Consider the following 20150-nt stretch of genomic DNA (forward strand, 5'->3'; position numbering starts at 1 on the left):
GATTTTGCTAGGAAAACTTGCATGCACAACGCATACTCCACCATTGCAATATTCACCATTATTTCATCACATTAACCACGAATCAAGTTTTTGGTGTCGTTGCTGGGGACTACGGCAATACATTGTGTTAACGATAACTTTTTGATTTTCTTTGCAAACTTTCCATCTCTGTGCACTGCTCTCCTTAGGTAGCGAAGGACAAAATCCTGAGCCCATTTACGACCCAGAGATTGAAAGAACTTTCCGAAGAAGAAGAAGAAATAGCCGCTAACGACAAGAAAAGAAAGATCCCAACATGGCAGAGCAACCAGAAGATAGAACGCCAAATGCAAATAATATCATAGCGAATCCCATCCTATTAGCGAACAACCGCAATAGGCCCATTCGGGACTATGCGTTGCCCAACCTTTATGATTTCTCACCAGGAATCATGAGGCCAACCCTAGACGGATTGAGATTCGAGATGAAACCGATGATGCTGCAGATGATTCAAATTGCTGGACAGTTTGGCGGTAGGCGTGGCGAGGATCCGTACGCCCACCTCCGGAGTTTTATTGAAATCTGCAATATGTTTGTGTTCCTAAACGTCTCCGGTAAGGAGGTTCGATTAACACTATTTTCATTTTTGTTGTGCGACTAAGCACGAAAATGGTCTTATTCTCTTTAACTAGGGGAGATTACATCATGGGAACGGGTAGTGGAAAAGTTCATGAAAAAGTACTTCCCTCCAACGGAAAATGCCAGAAGGAGGAAGCTGATTACCAATTTTGAACAGGATACTGACGAATCGCTTAGTGACACCTGGACGAGGATTAAAAGGCTGGTAAGAGATTGCCCGCATAACGACTTATCAGATTGTCTACAGATGGATATTTTCTACCACGGTTTGAACCCTGCATCGCAGACGGCTGCCAATGCGGCAGCAGCTAGAGGTCTGCTTGATAAAACATATGATGAGGCTAAGAATATACTTGATCGCATTTCAAAAAATCATGAAGACTATAGAGAAAGCGATCAAAGACTGAGAATTAAAGACAGTGACACAAATAATGGGGCCATCGCATCCTTGCAAAACCAAATGACTGCGATGATGAATTTGATACAAGGAATCGCAATCAGCAGCCCAAGAATGCAAAGGGGGCAGGTCAACGCAAGCAACCAAGCAAGCTCAAGTTGCGCTACTTGCAGTGACGACCATCTAATGGAAGAGTGTCCGAGGAACCCACGGTTTGTTTATTTCATGAAGAATAATCCATTTTTCAATACTTACAACCCTGAGTGGAGAAACTACCATAACTTTGCGTGAAAAAATCAACAACAAAAATTTCAACCAATGGCGCAAAAAGAAGGGCCACCAGGATTTTTCCTGTGAACAACCGGTCAAACGCAAAGTCAAACAAGTAGTTTGCAAGCGCCGCAATCTTCATCCTTGGAGAGCTTATTGAAGCAGTATATTGAATAGAATGAAACAGTGCTTCAAAATCAGGGGACGTCTATCAACAATCTTGAAATTCAGAATGGATAGATTGTGGGCGATCTCAAAAGTAACCGCAAGGGGCATTGCCGAGTTCAACAAAGCTCCCGCGCAACCCAGAAAGTACGGGAAAGAAGCAATGTCAAGTTGTGACATTGCAAAGCAGAAAGAAAGTAGCGGAGGAGAAGCAGGAGCCAAGTAGGACTGCTCCAGTTGCGATGGAACCACAGATACCGTTGACTCAAGAAGAAATAGAAGAACAGAAGACGATGGAACTAGAGATTGCGTCCACTTTGAAGCCGAAAGAGCAGGGAACCGTGAAAATAAAGCTGCCAACATTCCCCCAGAGACTTAAAAAGAAGAAAAATGATGAAGTGCAGTATCAACGCTTCATGGACATGCTGAAACAGTTGCATATGAACATTCCTTTCACTGAAGCGATTGAACAGATGCCAAAGTATACGAAGTTTCTGAAGGACATGGTGATGAAGAAAAGAAGCACTGGTAAGTTCGCAACGCTGGCATTGACGCAGAGTTCAAAATCCATTATTCCACCGAAAATGCGCGATCTTAGAAGTTTCACAATTCCCTACTCGATCGACGGGTTATACATTGGTGAAGCCCTTTGCGATCTTGGAGCCAACATCAACTTAATGCCCTTCTCAATTTTTAAGCGGCTGAATGTGGGGCAGCTGACGCCCACGATGGTGACTCTCCAATTAGTTGACAGGTCTCTTGTGCATCCAGAAGGAAAGGTGAAGGATGTCCTGGTCATGATTGACAAATTTATCTTATCGGCAAACTTCATTATCCTTGATTATGAAGTAGACAAGGATGTACCCATCATCCTGGGACGACCATTTTTATCCACTGGTAGTGCTCAGATTGATGTGTACAAGGGAGAGATCACACTGAGCGTGAATGGATAGAAGCTCAAGTTTGATATTATTCGAGCCATGAAATATCCGAAAGAAGAAAACCTCATTGAATCCGATGATGAACCCAGTTTGAATGAAGAATAAAAGTCTAAAGATGAAAACGAAGATAAAGATGCGCCCGTATCTATAGTAGCCTGCAATGCGATCACATAAACAACAACCAAAGAAGACAAGCTGACAATGAATGAAGAAAGAAATACACCAAAACCATCCTTGGAACAACCATCGATAGTAGAGTTGAAAACCCTTCTAAACCACCTAAAGTATGCTTTGTTAGGGCAGAATGAAACGCTTCCAGTAATAATTTCCTCTGCACTTCATGAAGATCAAGAAAATGCACGACTGAGCATCCTAAGAAAGTACATAAAAGCAATTAGTTGGACGCTAGCAGACATTAGAGGAATTAGCCCTGCATATTGCATGCACAGGATTCGTCTTGAGGACAATAAAAAAGGATCGATCGAACAACAACGCAGATTCAACCTTGCGATGAAGGAGGTCGTGAAGAAGGAGATATTAAAGTGGTTAGACGCGGAAATTATCTATCCAATCACCGACAGCACGTGGGTCAGCCCCATGCAATGTGTACCAAGGAAAGGAGGGATGACGGTAGTCCCAAATACAAATAATGAACTAATACCAATGAGGATCGTCATTGACTGGCAGATCTGCATGGACTACCGCAAACTAAATGTGGCGACAATGAAGGATCATTTCCCTTTGCCTTTTATCGACCAGATGCTAGTCCGCCTAGCAGAAAATGATTACTACTGTTTCGACGGCATGTGCAATGCGCCAAGCACATTCCAAAGGTGTATGATGGCCATCTTTTTTTAGTATCTTGAAGATTCTGTAGAAATTTTCATGGACGACTTCTTGGTGTATGGGCAAACATACAAAGTCTCTCTCAACAATCTAGAGAAGATACTAAAGAAATGTGAAGAGACGAACCTTGTGTTGAACTGGGAGAAATGCCACTTCATGGTGAAGGAAGGTATTGTGCTTGGGCACAAGGTCTCCAAGGATGGGCTGGAGGTGGACAAGGCAAAATTGAGGCGATTGAAAAGCTCCTAGCTCCAGCAAATGTGAAGGCTGTCAGGAGCTTCTCAGGACATGCTGGCTTTTATCGACATTTTGTGAAATAATTTTCAAAGATTGCACGACTATTGAGTGCGTTGTTGGAGACAGAAATAACGTTTAACTTTGATGACCAATGCCTCGACGCATTCAAGATACTGAAGAACGCATTAACAACCACACATGTGTTGATCGCACCGGACTGGACACAACCTTTTGAACTAATGTGCGACACAAGCAGTTATGTGATGGGGGCAGTGCTAGCGCAAAAGAAGAAAACAATACTACACCTCATCGCATATGCGAGTAAAACCTTGAACCCTGCTCAAACAAATTACACTACCACAGAAAAAGAATTGATTGCGGTGATATTTACGTTGGAAAACTTCAGAGCTTACTTGATGGGAAGTAAAGTAATCATTCACCCTGACCACTCGACAATAAAATATTTGATGACAAAGAAAGATGCGAAGCTGACATTGATTCGATGGGTTATCCCCCTTCAAGAATTCAACATGGAAATCGGGGCTGAGAACCAGGTTATAGACCATTTATCAAGATTAGAAAATCCAGAAGTCGACCGCAACCAGTCAAAGGTGAACAGAACTTTCCCAGACGAGCAGCTATTTAAAATTGAAGAATTACCATGTTATGCAAACATGGTCAATTTTCTGGTTTGCAAACAATTCCCTAAGGACTACACAGCCCACCAGAAGAGGTGGCTCAGATATGAATGTGGATCATATTATTGGGACGAGTCAAATCTTTATAAGAGGGGATCAGACCAGATTTTGCGCCTATGTGTACCAGATGCTGCTCACCAGCGCATACTATCACAATGCCATGACTTGCCATATGGAGGACACTTTGGAGGCCAACACACAACAACAAAGGTGTTACAAAGTGTATATTTTTTGCCAACATTATTTAATGACGCAAGAGACTATGCAATGAGATGCGACCGATTCCAACGCACGAGAAACATTTCATGGAAGAATGCGATGCCCATGAATATCATCTTAAAATTGGAACTATTCGACGTCTAGGGCATAGACTTCATGGGACCATTTCCACCATCGAATGGTCACAAATACATTCTATTAGCCGTCGACTACATTTCCAAATGGGTAAAAGCGATATCGTGCGTTGCAAGCGATGCGGCGATAGTCTCCAAGTCCTTAAAGAAAAATATTTTCACTCATTTTGGCACTCCATGTGCCATAATAAGTGATGAAGGCTCTCACTGTTTTAATCACATCGTCAACAAACTGCTGCTCAAATATAAAATCTTCCATAAAGTGGACTCCGCATACCATCCACAAAAAAATGGTCAAGCTGAAGTGTCTAACAGGGAAATCAAGCTGATATTTGAGAATGTGATAAAACCTTCACGAAAAGATTGGGCAATGAAGTTGGACGATGCCTTGTGGGCATACAGGACCGCCTATAAAACACCTATAGGCATGTCCTCGTATATGCTGGTGTTCGGAAAGGCATGTCATTTACCACTTGAGCTGAAGCATAAAGCACTGTGGGCAGTTAAAAAGCTTAATTTTGACTTAAAGGCCGCAGGGAAGCAAGGATACTTCAGCTGATCGAGCTTGATGAATGAAGAACTCATGCATATGAGAATGCCAAAATCTATAAGGAGTGCGCAAAACGTTGGCATGATAAACAATTATGCGAAATGAATCTCCAAGTCAGACAAAAGGTCTTATTATTTAATTCGCGACTACGAATCTTTCCCGGTAAATTAAAGCCACATTGGTCCAGACCCTTTATAATTAGAGAGGTATTCCCGCATGGAGTGGTTGAGTTATCCAATGAGGACGGAACCAACGCATTCAAAGTCAATGGGCAAAGAGTCAAAATATATCACGGAGAAGACTTGCATCGCGAGAACACCTCCGTGTACCTGGGGAATTCTGACTGAAGAAGAAGTGGGCAGTCTCTGCACAAGCATGCGATTCAAATCCATCAGGGACGTAATTTTATTGAAGTACCCTTTGAAACCTTCAATTTATTAACTTAATTCTACCTCTTTATATTCATTATCCTTTCTTTATCCTTTGCATCTAAAAAAAAAAAAAAATTTGTTAACTCTGTCTTTTATTTGACCCTCTCAATGTTTTTTTTTTTTTGCAACAATCGTAGTGAATGATTGCGGGGGAGCTACACGATAACCAAAAGATGCAATTAGCCACTGCAATCGAAGAAATTGGCTTGCCATAAAGAAGGATGCGATCACAAAGAATGCGAGCGACAGAGCAAATTTGGGGGTTGTATCTTTCCTTGACTTTGTTTATTCCAAATTTTGCACTCTCGCATCTCATTTTAACTTTGATAATTTTATCATCGCATTGTCTTTAGTCGGCGCAATCATTAAACATTGATTAATCTAGTAAGTCACCGCATTGTTTTTCTTCACCAATTATGATTTTAATGATGAAACGCATGCCTCTATTTTTCATCACTTGCACTAGAGTCAACTTAATTTTAGGATAGTCAAGTCATGAAACATTTCTAGAAGTTAGTAGTCTACCAGCTTTCTTTTAAACTAACTTGTACGAAACCTTCTAAGAGCATCGCATGAATTCTTTCAATCTTTCAGCAATGAGAACATTGCTGTGTTTAAATTTGGGGGTGCGGTATTCATTTTCAACCTTGTTATTTTAGGCATTTCTAAAAAGAAAAAAATTTATAATGTTGCAATCGGATTCTACTCGTAGTTGGATGTCTACAATGACACCTTTGGGGGCAAGCCAAAACGAAGGTAGGAATCATGATCCATGCATAAATAAAATGATTGCAACTCTGCTGCCAAATGAGCACGAGTTTAGTCTGAGAAAGAGTGCTTTGCTCGTAGTTAGATGCTCGCATGACACACGTGGGTGCAAGCCAAAACGAAGGCTAGGCACTTGGAATAGCGCAAGATCATAGAAATAATATTTAAACTATGCAAGGATAAAAATCATTTGAAAATGCCCAAATTGAAAAAATAATGTTTTTATGAAATAAATCATGCAATGTCCTGGAAATTAGTAAAGTCTTTTTTAAGGTTAAACTTGCGGTCTCTAAATTTTAGAAATATTTTAAGAGATCTGGATAAGAATTAAGGAGATTTTGGTACATAGAATTTGAATAAGGTAACCTTGAGAAATTTAGGAAAGAAGAAGCAGTCGACTTTCTAAAAAAAAAAATCTTAGTTTATGCTTGAGGACAAGCATTGTTTTAAATTTGGGGGTGTGATAACGGGCAGAAATGAACGTTATTACAGCACAAAGATATAAAACAATGTAGAATTGCGATGGTAAAAATATATAAAATCGTGTCCAAAAGTATTAAATTTTGAACATTGCGATCGCATGCGTCCATCGCATTAATGCGGCTAATTTACATATTTTGTGCAAAAAATGGGTTGGCGCAAGACAGAATTGCGATCCAAGGAATTCAGCATCCGAGCACATTAAGCGATTGCGACCGCAAGGTTATGCAATCGTATGCGTTCGTGAAGATCCGCTCAAGAAGGTGGCTGTAAGAAGCCGACGCATCAAGGTTAAAGCTTAATAAATCATGATGGGGCAAAAAGCTGATGACGGTCAAATATGAATTTAGTTGACAAGCCGTTAACGACACACTGTAGCAAGGACACTCAACTTTTCGGTGACAATCATTCGGCGCATCAGATATAGAATTAGTGACACCCCATCAGTGCAATCATTTGAGGGAAAAAGCTCTTCATCCTGAAGCTCTATAAATACCGAAGGCCACCTTCGTTAAAAGAGTTCGGTTCCATTCCAGCTGAGCCATATAGAAAGTTCACCATACAGAAGATAGTTAGCCTTTATTCATAGTTTTCTTACACTTAGAAGGCGGAAGCGAGAGAAGAAAGAAGATGCAAGAAGATCGTTCCTGGTTAGCTTGAGAGAGTGTTGGGAAGCGTTGAGAATGGAGAAAGAGCCGAATCTTGCGAAAGAAAGAATATTCTTTGAGGCAGAGTAGAAAAAAACAGTGTAAAAGCCTTGGAAAGCAAGAAACTGCTACCAAACTCCCTATCTTTACTTTCCATTATCATTTTGTATCTTGATTTCATTTATAAAATGGAACTTGTATCTCTATATCTGCTCACTCTCTTTACAGTACGTATGAGTAACTAAACATCCGAATGGGTTGAGAAGCACTTAGCTGACATGACCTAAGATCTTCATTGTATACGATCATCTTGTCTTATGTATGCGTCCATCACCCCTTTAGAGCTACCCGAGAGAGAGTCGAAAGAAAGAACCTAGGCTTGAGAGAGCTAGGTTAGAATCTAGACTTGAGAAAGCAAGATTAGAACTGCATAAGTAAGAGATAGAGACTTAGAGATAAGCTCTGTTTACTAACATGCATCGCATGCACCCTAGAAATAGGTTATGATAATATGCAGTCGCCTTGTGTATGTGTGTGTCATTCATCATCGCATAGACAAGAGTAGAGGCTTAGACATAAGTCCTATAAACATCATCGTATACATCCATGCATTCTAAAACTAGAAGCTATAACATTTGCATTGAGAGATGACTTATTGTTGTATGTGTGTAACATAATCGCATAACGTGAACGCAATCTTAGGAAGTGTTAGCTAAATCCCTTTTCAACCTGTTCCCTTGCATACTCATTGTACTTTCGTGTTATTAACTCTTTTCTCAATTCCACCGCATAGGATTTATATTTTAAACAAAGATACCAACCAAATCATTAATTTATTTGTTACCGCAAAGGAATCTTAAATCACCATCGCATATTAGCTCCATAGCCCATTTGTTTGACCCTGGGCTTACCAGGAAACCTAGTAGAATTTATACTTGGATTTGGCTAGGAAAACTTGCATGCACAATGCATACTCCACCATTGCAATATAAACCATTATTTCATCACATTAACCATGCATTAGATGCCCCCGCTCTCATGTCCCCTACACGAATGATCAAGATCAAACCATCTGTGACAAGTCATAACACTTGTGACTATTCCACGAAGCGGGCTACATTCGTAGTGTTACCAGGATAAGGTTTCCCTCCTATATCCAATACCACAGACTATTTTGGTTATCACTCAAGACATGATCCACTTGTATATCACCACATACATGCTTAAGTTACATAAAGATAACCAGAGGTTTTAGGTTTATTGGTTTGTGGTAAAGCAAATAAAACATTCAATTCAGCAAAATCAAGAAGTGAAGTAAAATATCATATATTATACATCACAAGCATTCGTACAAACTGTTTACAAACTACAGGACACGAGACTTTAGGGTATCAACCCCAACAATCTCCCACTTGACCTAAAGCAAAGTGGGGTTGTACAAAAACTAGTACAAAACAATAAACTAGGGCATAAAAGCTCAGTCCAAGAAAATCTCCCACTTGCCTTAGTCTAGCCGTGGGCGATTCTATAGACCCATACTCTGAAGGTGACCCTCAAACACTGTAGCCGTGAGAGTCTTCGTAAATGGGTCAGCAACATTGTGCTCCGAAGCGATCTTCGTGACGATCATGTCCCGTCGATGCACTATCTCGCGGATCAGGTGATACTTCCGCTCTATGTGTTTGTCAAGTTTATGCGGTGAAATAATGAAAGGAATTGCGGTGATGGAAAATGCGTTGTGCAACAAGTTTTTTCAACATGACCCAAGTATAAATCCTATTAACTTTCCTAGTAAGCCTAGGGTCGAACTCAGGGACTAAGGGAAAACAATATATGGTAGTAATTTTTAGATCACTTTGTGGTAACAAATAAATTAATTGATTGGTTGGTTTGTTGTTTGGAGTATAAAAAGTATGCGGCGGATTTGATATAAGAATGATTATGTGTGAGGATAAAAATTAAATGTTATGTTGTGTTATATTTTGTATCGCTTATACACACTACTGATGGATGAATGTAATAAGAGTTCATGTTGCCATAAACTTATGAGGATAAAAAAGGAGTGTTATCTTTATCTATTGCGTTGATGAATGAATGAATGATGCTCTATATGCGCTCAAGTGATTTGCGATAAAGACATTTTATGCGATACTACGTTCTAAGTGTATGCGTTGATTGTGATATGCTTGTAGTATGCGATGAAGTAGTACGTGTCACAAGTTTCCTTGCGCTGAAACCAAGTATAATTCCAACGCAAGTTTCTCAAAGTGATCCGAGGTCGAACATGAGGATTGTTGTAGTTAAATGCGATACTTATGTGATACATGCGACCGGTTACAATAATGAATAAAGAATTTTGGTTTTACAGAAATATAAATTACGCTAAAAGTAAAAATGCGTTGATAAAGTAAAATGCGTTGTAAAGTAAAGATGCGTTGATAAAGTAAATTCCTAAACTACTATGATACATGATACATGATACAGGGGGCGAGGACTGGCTGTGAAGTTGTACAAAAGAATCTATGGATGCGATGGCAAGACTTATGAATGATGCAGAAATAGAAAAAGTAAAGAGTAAAAACATTGCAAGTTTGTCAATCGTGTTAAGAATGCAACTAAGGTTCCGTTTTCCCTTGGCGTACACCTTTCAGTGATCAGCCGTGTTTTCATACGTCTATAGTGAAACAGAGATGAACGTGATGAATGCAAGGTTGTTTCCATCTATGGAAATACTTCTCGCTTTAGTTTACGCATTCTTCTAACCTTCTCTCGATAGGCGGAATAACATCTTCACTTCTGCTCTCACAAGTGAAAATGCCTTCGAGCATGGTTTAGCTAAACTTAATTGATTCCTTGACACAGATTAACTCACTCGCTTAATTCTCGCTATTTACCTTGGGAATTAAGAACACATCATGGAGAAAATGGATGGTAAATATATGGAAAAAGACAGAGAGATGATAACGATGACGATGATAACATTTAATTCTAAAATCAAGCGTTTGATACATGTTTGTGAATGAGAGATTAAAGAAGATGAACACAGAAGATGAATTAGAGAATAGAAAAAAATACGGAAAGAATGTCAACGTCTTGACACAGATCCCGATCGGAGACTTATGCTTGTCGGGTATGGATGTAGTGGAGAGGAAAGTTTCCCTTTCAGGCTTGCTTTCCCGGTATAATTGATCTTTTGCACAAAGCTTCAGCTTCGGGAATTGGAAGAATTCTTTGCTTGAAGACTCAGCTCTCGGCCTTGTCTCATCGTTCTCCCGGATTTACTCTGTAAGTCACTTCAAACCATCCTCTCTCTCCCCTTTCAGTATCAGTATCTGTATCTCTATATGTATCTGTCCCCTTCTCAACGAATTTGAGGAATCTATTTATAGGCAATACCTTGGCTCTTTGAATTTGTGGTCCCCACTGTCTAATTATGGTAATTCCTACAATAGCGTAATGGAAAATTCCTTTCTATTCCACGGTTAATTCGTCATAATTGCATATCAAAAGCTGTACATTGGTCAGAATCACCTCGAATGTGTTGCTCTTCACATCTTCGATCTATCGCCGCATGTGGTGTTGTTTTTTATTACTGCATACGGTTGAAATGCGTTGATCGCTAAAGCTCATGATCGATTTTCGCATACGTCGTCATTGCGTTGATCATCTCTTCGTTCTTGATTGATGGGCGCATGCGATGTAGATGCATTGTACATTTTATCTTTGAGCCATTAACGCATGCGGTGACGTATTTCCTGCAAAACGGAGACTGAAACATTCTATTTCGTCATCATAATGGTGTTACTCATGTGTAATGTACAGAACAGATATAAAGATGAAATTTCCATTTCTATAAATAAGTTCAGAGTACAAGATGACAATGGAAGGTAAGGATAGAGATCCTGGTAGCAATTCCTTGCTTCTCAAGGCTTTTACACTGTTATCTCTATTCTATTCAAAAGATGTTCTTGCTTCCGCAAGAGTTGGCCCTCTCTCTGATCTCGACGCTTCCGGCACTCTTCCAAGTTCACCGGAATGATCTCTCGGTACAATCTCCCTTCACTCGCTTCTGCCTTCTAAGTAAAAGAAAACTAAGAACAAGGCTACTTTTATCTAAAGGAAAAATTCTCTAACTGAACGAACTCCTTCACTGAAAGTGGCATTTGGTATTTATAAAGCTTTGGGGTGAAAGGCTTCTTCTCTCTTATGATTGCACTGATGGGATGGCATTAATTCTCTGTTTGATGCGCCGAATATTTGTCACCGAAAATTTAAGTGTACTTGCTACAGTAGGTCGTTAACGGCTTGTTAACTTAATTCGAAATCAACTGTCATCAGCTTTCTGTCCCATCGTGATTAATTACACTTTTCACCCAGATCTTCCCACCATGATGCACCGGCTCTATGTAGAAACGTTCTTGAGTAGATATTCGCGAGCACAAATGATCGCATAGCCTTGCGTCAACGAAATCGCTCAATGCGCTCAGATGTTGATTTCTTTGGATCGCATTTCCACCTTGCGTCAACGCATTTTCTGCACAAAAATACATAAGTTAACTATTTTCATGCGATGGATGCATGTGATTGCAATGTTGTGAACTTAATGCTTTTGGATGCAATCTTGTATATTTTTATCATCACAACCCTGCATTTTTTTATAACTTTGCGCTGTAATAACATGCATTTCTGCCCGTTATCACATACCTGTAACTCCGAGCCTCTTTGGAGTTTGCCACGGCCCCACTATTGTCACAATAGATGGTAATGGGCCTAGACATATCTGGAACAACTTCTAGTTCTGTCATGAACTTCTTGAGCCAGACGGCCTTCTTAACAGCTTTGCAAGCAGCTACATACTTCGCCTCCATAGTGGAGTCGATAATGCACCTCTGCTTAGTGCTTCGCCACACTACAACTCCTTCGTTAAGAGTAAAGACTGACCGTGATGTGGACTTTCAAAAGTCCCTATTAGTCTGAACGTCAAAATTCGTGTATTCAGTAAGGATCAAATCCCTATATCCTTACACAAGCATATAGTCCCTCGTTCTCTAAAGATATTTAAGGATGTTCTTCACTGCTGTCCAGTGACCCTGGCCTGGGTTAGACTGATACCTATTGACTATGCCCACAACATAGCAAATGTCTGGTCTAGTACAGAGCATCGCGTACATTAAACTGCCAATAATTGACGCATATGGACCCGTCTCATCTTCTCAACCTCTTGAGCGTTTTAGGACACATGTCCTTAGAAAAAGTGACTCCATGCCTAAACGGTAGTAGGCCCCTCTTAGAGTCCTTCATCGAGTACTTGAGCAATATCTTGTCAATATACGATGCTTGAGACAGTGCTAGGATTTTTTTGTTACGATCCCGAAATATCTGTATACCCAAAACAAACCGAGCCTCTCCCAAATCTTTCATTTGGAATTGGGTCGCTAGCCAGTTTTTAACTGCAGTCAGTAGACCTATATCATTTCTAATGAGTAGTATATTGTCTATATACTATTGGGATTGGTGTCCTAATTCTCTCAGAGTCTCGTTGTTTGTAATGATACACATTGTTTGATGATTATAATAACTGTTATTTCATTCTGGCATTTGCTCATATCCAATAAACACATGGTTATCTTATGTAAGCATGTATATGTGATATACAAGTGGATCATGCCTTAAGTGATAACCTAAATAGGTCTGTAGTATAAAAATTAAGGTGAGATACCTGATCCTTGTGACACTACGGATACGACCCGCTTTGTAAAGGTTTGCAAGTATTGTAAACTACTACATATAGTAGATCCTGACCATTCATGTGAAGACATGCGAGCGAGGTTGTCCTATACAAAGAGTTTGTATAAGACCGGACTACGAGATGACAAGACTCTGTATATAACGTCGTTGATACTAGAGACTTACATCTCATCTAAACAACCATAGGTGACACGACCTCAATCTTGAGTTTTTGGGAACTCCTGCCTTTGAGGGCGGTTCTTTAATTAGTATGGGTGAGAGTGATCAGATTGCCAACTCAACATGCCTACCTTTTTGGGGACTTATCTGATCTGGGAGCTCGGAATTCAATACACAAAATGAAATTCACTCCTTTCCCGAAGCAGGGATAAATAGAGAGATTACTCCCTTAAGGGCTAATTCCGAGGCTTGAACATAGTGGCCACAACTTCTCTTTGGAAGAGAAGACTCAGTCATAGTAGGACTATAACTTATGTTCATTAGAGGGATCAATGGTACTTAAGGAGTTAAATGTAACTACAGGGGCATAATGGTTATTGGCTGAGCTGTACTTATGAGTGATCTATGAAAGGTCGTCACACTACTGATGGGTTAAGATGGACACATAATATATCTGTGGTAAGGAGAGTTCAGCTATCGGTCTTTAGTGGAGTGCCTGGCAGTTAACGAATGGTGGATTCTGTGACTAAAGAGTTTAGTCAGTTATTCACGTACCGTTAGAGCTTTGAACTACAGGTTCATAAGGTCATATTGGTAGCTCAATAAATTTAGTTGAGGATCAGTTCTTGGTGTTGATTTAAAATGTTCAAATTGACAAGTGGTAATTTGATTATATATGATATGATTGGTATGATGTATTAGATACATCTAGTGGATGATTCATGTAAATAAGATTTACATTAAATATCATGGAATAGAAAAAGAGTTATGGTTTGTATGTTTCATGAGATGAAATATTAAAACTATAGGTTATAAATATAGTGTGATAAGTTGGTTATCATTTATTTTTATAATAATATTAATTATTGGATAATTAACTCTTTTTCTCTAATAACCAATTGGTGGGAGGTTATTTGTGGTTTCATGGTAACCGTGAGATAAAAGAAAAAATGTTTTCCTAATTTTAGTAAGATTTTGTAAGCTTGAGATTTTATGAATTTTGAGAATTCCTCTCTCGAAAATATTCTCACGAAAGTTGTCAAGTAAATAGGATTTACTATGCGATAACTTGGATAAGGTAAACGATCTATACGATAGGTTCTGCCATCTCCCACTTGCTCAATCGTTTACACGATTGTTATTTCCTCCGTTGTTCTGCCTCAAACCAAGTCCACACAGAGCCCACCCTCTGGATTCTCACCCCGAGAATACCAAGGTAGCTGATGCATTATTTTATTGAATGGAAATATGGATGATATGCATTGATAGAATTGCGTTGTGCACTCAAGTTTCCCTAGCGGAATTCAAGTGTAAATTCCTCTGAGTTTCCTGGTAAGTCTAGGGTCGAACATAGGGACTTGTGAAAATAGATTGCATTGATATTTTTTTATGAAAACCTTGCGGTAACGGGGAAAATAGATAAAGTGTTTGTTTGTTGATTGCGTTGATTAAAAATAAATATCAAATGTGGCAGAGTTTGAAAAGAGTTTGTAAACGGGAAATGTGATGAATATGCAATGAACAGGTTGAGAAAGATTTCGGCTAACACTCCCTAGAATGCGTTCATACTTGCGATCACGCAACATGCATACAACAGCAAACCACCTCTCGGTGCGAATACCATGGCTTTTAAGGGTAGAACGCATGCGATAAATATGCGATAAGTCTACAAAGTTTACACATAAACCTCTATCATTATTTATGCGATGACAACATGACATTCACACAAATATGCGACCACATAATATCATTCCCATTCCTAGGATGCATGCGATGCAAATTGACAAACAGAGCTTATCTCTAAGTCCCTATCTCTTGTTTATGCAAGCCTAAGGCTTAAGATTTCTTGTCTTATTGTGCTTCCACCTCATTTGCCTAAGGCTTAAGATTTCTTCCCAATAAGCCACATGTCCGGATGACATCCTCGCATGCGTCCATTCAATCTTTCCTTGTGCATCTAATTGACGCAACTTGGTCACATATGCTACATGCTTGCAAAGCTCATCTTTGGCCGCATATCTTTCACATGTCTTACCTTTGCCCTATGTGCTTAACTAGGATAATGACCAACACTCTTTCAACACATACTACTAGCTTATCCTATGCGCCCACATGCCTTTGGATGTCCAACGCATAGCACGTCCAACGCATAGCACATCACCAATGCATAGTGTTGCCACATCCCATCGTGTAGCACTGTCGCATCCATCGCGTAGCATCACTGCATGGCATCGCGTAGCACTACCACATCCATCGTCACATGCCTCCATCAACGCATGCCTCCATTGCTGTATGCCTCTATCGTTGCATGTCTGCATCGCTGTATGCCTCCATGATCAACCAGCGCGTGCAACTCCAACGCCCAACGCCCTTGTCCGCGCAACTTGAGGCTACTGCATGCGTTGTTCTAACCTCTCAAGACATTGGCTACTGCATGCATTTCTCTTGGCCACACTTTGACTTCCTTCAATGCCCCAAATAACCTCTAAATGAGCAAGGCCAACGCATAGACAACACTTAGTCAATTTTCTAGCTTCCAATGCATGGGTTATATTTCCAAGTTTTTCCAAAGAGTCAAGCTTCCAAATTCACACTTTTCTTCCAATTTTTCACCATTTTATTTACAATTACACATTAGTTTCCACATCAACCTACTCACCATACTGGTCTCAGTAGGAAATATACTCAAGTAGAGAAATTGGGGTTCAGGGTTCACAAAACACTTGAGGGATTTGAAGAAATTTGATCCTCGTACCTTGAGGGTCGTTGAAGGATCCTACAAAGGAAGAAATGTGGTTATCCTCTATCGAAACAATCTTTCGTTACATGTAGTGTCCGGAGGACAACAAACTCTGGTGCGCAACTTTTATGTTGACAGATAATCCGAAAATATGGTGGCATTCAACAGAGATGATGATTGACACAAGCGGGGGGCTAGCATCGTGGGATCAGTTTAAAGAGCATTTTTATGAAAAATATTTCTTTGCCAACATTTGATATGACAAGCAAGCTAAATTCCTGAATTTGAAGCAAGGGTTATGTCAGTGGAGGAGTATGAGCAAGAAATTGACAAATTGTCCCATTTTGCCCCTGAGTTGGTAGCCATAGAGGCGGCAAGGACGAAAAGGTTTGTTTAGGGCTTAAAGAGCAGACTACGAGGTATGGTTCATGCTATTGACCTTAAAACCTACATTGTGACATTGCGGGCAGCCGTGAGGATCGACACTGATTCCCAAGAGGGGGATGAGTACTAGAAATCTTTGGGAATAGAATCCTTGGGTTAGAAAAAGAAATCAGATCGGGTGGGTGAAAATTCTCAACAGAATCACCAAAGTTTTGATAGACCAGTATGTAGTTCTTGTGGGAGTCGTCATTAGGGCTATTTAGTTGACACAAGAAATTACCAGTATCGTCAGAATGGGTATATGTTTGATAGGTGCCCTTAAAGGAATATCGAAAGTGGCAGTGATTAGCCCTCATATGCAAATCAGGGAACTGCTGAAAGGCGAGAACAACGAGGACGAGACTATACTATGACTTGACACAAGGCCGAGAGGTCCGACCCTATGTAGAAAGGTACACTTTTCATTCTAACTCCATATACTATAGTGTTGTTTGTGATTATGTTTCCATATATTCATTCATGTCCTATGTTTGTAAACTATGCTAAGTTAGTATGAAAGGCCATGTTTACCTAGCTTTCCTTATACAAAGTTATTGTTATGGTACGTAAAGGAAGAGGGCATAGGTTTGCTGGCATAGTGAATGCTAGTTATAACCTTGGTAGGTTTGGACATGTAAAGTTTAATATTACTTAGTCATAGATTAGATGGTCGAGAACCACATTAGTACAGACTGTTTCTATAAGGAGAGTGGCTTAACACTCTTGTAAAGACAAGTTTTACATGTGAAATGGCCAAAACTAAAGTTGGCCAAAATATTTTCAGATATAAGAACAAGAAAGAGTGTTAACCAAGGCACAAAAAGCCTATTTGGTTAGCATGATTAATGGTGGATGCACTAAAGTCACATGGTTGTTCGTGTCGGATGTTAGGAATATGCTAAACCATTTAACTTAAGATTTAGAATTGGTGTTTACTTTGGAGATTTGGAGAAGTTACTTATGTATACAAAAAGTATAGATCTTCACATAGCGTGAAAGTTTTAAGTACGTCTACACACGGGATGATGAATCAGTTTGGAATCCAAAGAACGAGATGAGAGCTCAGTATCCAGGGTTTTAGGAATGAACTTTCGAGGACGAAAGTTTCTTGAGAAGGAAAGAATATGGCGTCCTGATTTTTTTTTATGTAATTTAAATTCAATTATGTTATAATATTTGAGAATGTTATTTTGAATTTTGGAAGTTGAATTGAATTATTAAAGGATAATTCAATTTTTAAATTTTTCTCAATGAAGAATTTTGGAATTTAAGTTTTAATGTAAGAAGAATTTGGGATTTATTTCAATTTAGATTTAATTTGGGAAGTTGAATTAAAATTGGGAGATTCTATTTCCTGGGATTTGGATTTTTTTTAAAATTTGGAAAAGAAGAAGAAAATGAGTTTATATATATAAGTTTGAAATTAAGTTAAAGGTTAAGGAAGGGGAGGGGAAGGGGGGAGGGGGATTAGGGAATCTCTCTCTCTCAACCTCGCGCAGCGTTTTCTTCCGTTGTTCTCACCTTCACAGGCACTGCAACCGAACTTCAAATGGTGGAGTCTTCATCGCCGTTCATCTCCGTTACCGGTCGTCGAAGGAATCGTCGCTGTCGTTCGTGTGCCCAGTCAATCGTGCGTCGTTTCTGTGCACAGATCTGGTGCTTGTCGAACCCTCTATTGCCTCTACATCTTCTGTCGTAGGCCGCCTGAAGTTATCTGCTGTCGAAAATTGTCGCCTCATTGTCGAGCCAGCTGCCACTTGGTTCTCTCAAGAATTTTGAGATTTGGGTAAGATTTGGCTAGTTTGGTTAAATTTTTTGCTTAAATTTTGAACACCCACTATGAATTGGGTTTGATTTCTTTTTCCTCTTGGCATTAGAAGGTTGAATTGGAGTTTTTGGGAGGTTTTAGATCCGTTGTCCAGCAACTTCAACAGGCGATTTTGGTGATTCTGGTACTTTTGGGTGAGATGTTGTTTGTCTTTTGTTTGGATATTTATTTAATCTCAAATATCCACTAAATTTTTTGGGTGAGATGTTGTTTGGCTTTTGTTTGGATTTTTATTTAATCTCAAATATCTACTAAATTTTGGCTTGGGTTTTGATTTCATGGTGATTTGGGAGGTTATTTTGGAGAAATTTCTAGTTTGGATATCCTAATTGAAGTTTGGAAGTGGTTTCGGATCAAACCACATTTTGGGTGGTTATTCGGAGATTAAATTTTGGATTAATTTGGTTAATTGGAATTAGATCCCGGAAGATTTAATTTAAATTTTAGGTTTTAGGTCTTATTTCAATGTCTTGTTTGGCAAAGAGAAGATGAACTTGCTTGAGTTCATTTAGATTTAATTGAGGTAAGTAATCTTACTGGAACCACCTTCGTCCCAGACGATAAATTTAAGGTTAATTTTGTTGGTTCTGAGATTGTATGAACTGATGAGAAAAGTATATGAACATATGATAAAAAATGTTTGAAGTACGTTATACATGTTTGAGCACGACTTTGAGTTTTATGAGATATATTAAAAGGATAATTGGGCATGAGTCTATATTATGAGTTGTTATGCTACATACTATTGGAGTTGCCTTTGTGCCAGGCAAAACAAAGTTAAAAAAATATTATTTTTTATTTTTTGCCAAACAGTTGCCAAAAAAGGTATATTCTCCTTGTGAAAGAAATTCAGTTATCCATGCTATGATTTTATGAGATATTATGCTATGAACTCATGAATTTATGTTATGTTAATTTCATGATAAAGGACCATTTTATTATATGTTTTTTTAAAAGATTAAATTAGTGACAATTTCCGTCTTACTAGTAGCTATGTACACCTTAGATTCAGTTAAGTGCGCCTTCAGGTCCATTAATTTATGTGCGCCTTGGGGTCCACCAGTTTATTTATGCCTTTGGGTCTACCAGTGATGTGTCTCTTCAGGTTCGCTGGTTAATATGAGTACATATTATCTACGGTAGGGTGGGTTAAATTGTTCACTCAAATAACAGTCCATGTACAGTTTTAGCACTTCAGATTAGGTCCCACTAGCTCAAGATGTTTGGTTCATGTCACATTTATTGGACATAAATGCTTAGCCTAATCCGAGTAGTGGGGTTACTTATCGAGTGTTTTATACTCATTCTTTTTCATGTTTCTCTTTCAAGAAAAGGTAAGGGGACATCGGCAAATGACAAGCAGAATCCATGATCAAACCACTCAGACCATTCATATGTTTCTGCTCATGTTTTAAACTTTCTAGTTTTGATGTTTGAACTCGAAGTTTTGGTAATTATGCTTTTAAACTTTTTAAAAGAAATTTTTAGCTTTGTTTTATAGTTTTAAGGGTACCATATTAAATGAGTTTCAGTTATTTAGTTTTATTAAAGTTAATTATTTTATGTTATTTATTTGATTTTACTAAATCATGAAAATATATCAATTTGAATTGTATGCAATCATGTCTATAGTAATGGTCTAGTTTAAGTCCTAGGGAGCCGGTCGTTACGATTAAAATATAAATAATTAATAATAAATTCTTATACTCTAAAATATTAATGATAAATGTATGGATTGAAATTTATTAAGTCTAAATATTTTATTTATATTTAATAATTAATTCAAAATAATTTGTACAGATTAATTGATATTTAAACCATTAGTTCATTATGTTATTTTTTTTTTACTCT

General features: G+C 38.8%; 1 protein-coding gene and 1 long non-coding RNA gene across 2 annotated transcripts; both read left to right on the forward strand.

Moving 5' to 3' along the window:
• Positions 1 to 1692: 1692 nt before the first annotated feature.
• Positions 1693 to 5094, forward strand: LOC150035784 (uncharacterized). The gene is made up of 4 exons (XM_090314426.1): positions 1693 to 2310; positions 3079 to 3197; positions 3881 to 4382; positions 5062 to 5094. Exons 1-4 carry the CDS (start codon positions 1693 to 1695, stop codon positions 5092 to 5094), a joined length of 1272 nt encoding a protein of 423 aa, XP_090170552.1.
• A 12681-nt stretch (positions 5095 to 17775) lies between these two features.
• On the forward strand, positions 17776 to 18563 carry LOC120079503 (uncharacterized). The gene is made up of 2 exons (XR_005482247.2): positions 17776 to 18257; positions 18349 to 18563. It is a non-coding gene; the product is annotated as an uncharacterized LOC120079503 (long non-coding RNA).
• Positions 18564 to 20150: the final 1587 nt, after the last annotated feature.

The sequence above is a fragment of the Benincasa hispida genome, chromosome 6 (genome assembly GCF_027475165.1).
Source record: "Benincasa hispida cultivar pf3 chromosome 6, pf3_genome.v1.1, whole genome shotgun sequence".
NCBI lineage: Eukaryota > Viridiplantae > Streptophyta > Magnoliopsida > Cucurbitales > Cucurbitaceae > Benincasa > Benincasa hispida.

Excerpts from the sequence above, each read along its gene's own strand:
- LOC150035784 (XM_090314426.1), top strand. The coding sequence starts at position 1,693 with ATGGAACCACAGATACCGTTGACTCAAGAAGAAATAGAAGAACAGAAG. Across the intron at positions 3,198-3,880 it reads TACTACTGTTTCGACGGCAT|AGCTTACTTGATGGGAAGTA; the intron begins GTGCAATGCGCC and ends GGAAAACTTCAG. Across the intron at positions 4,383-5,061 it reads GCCAACACACAACAACAAAG|GGAAGCAAGGATACTTCAGC; the intron begins GTGTTACAAAGT and ends TAAAGGCCGCAG.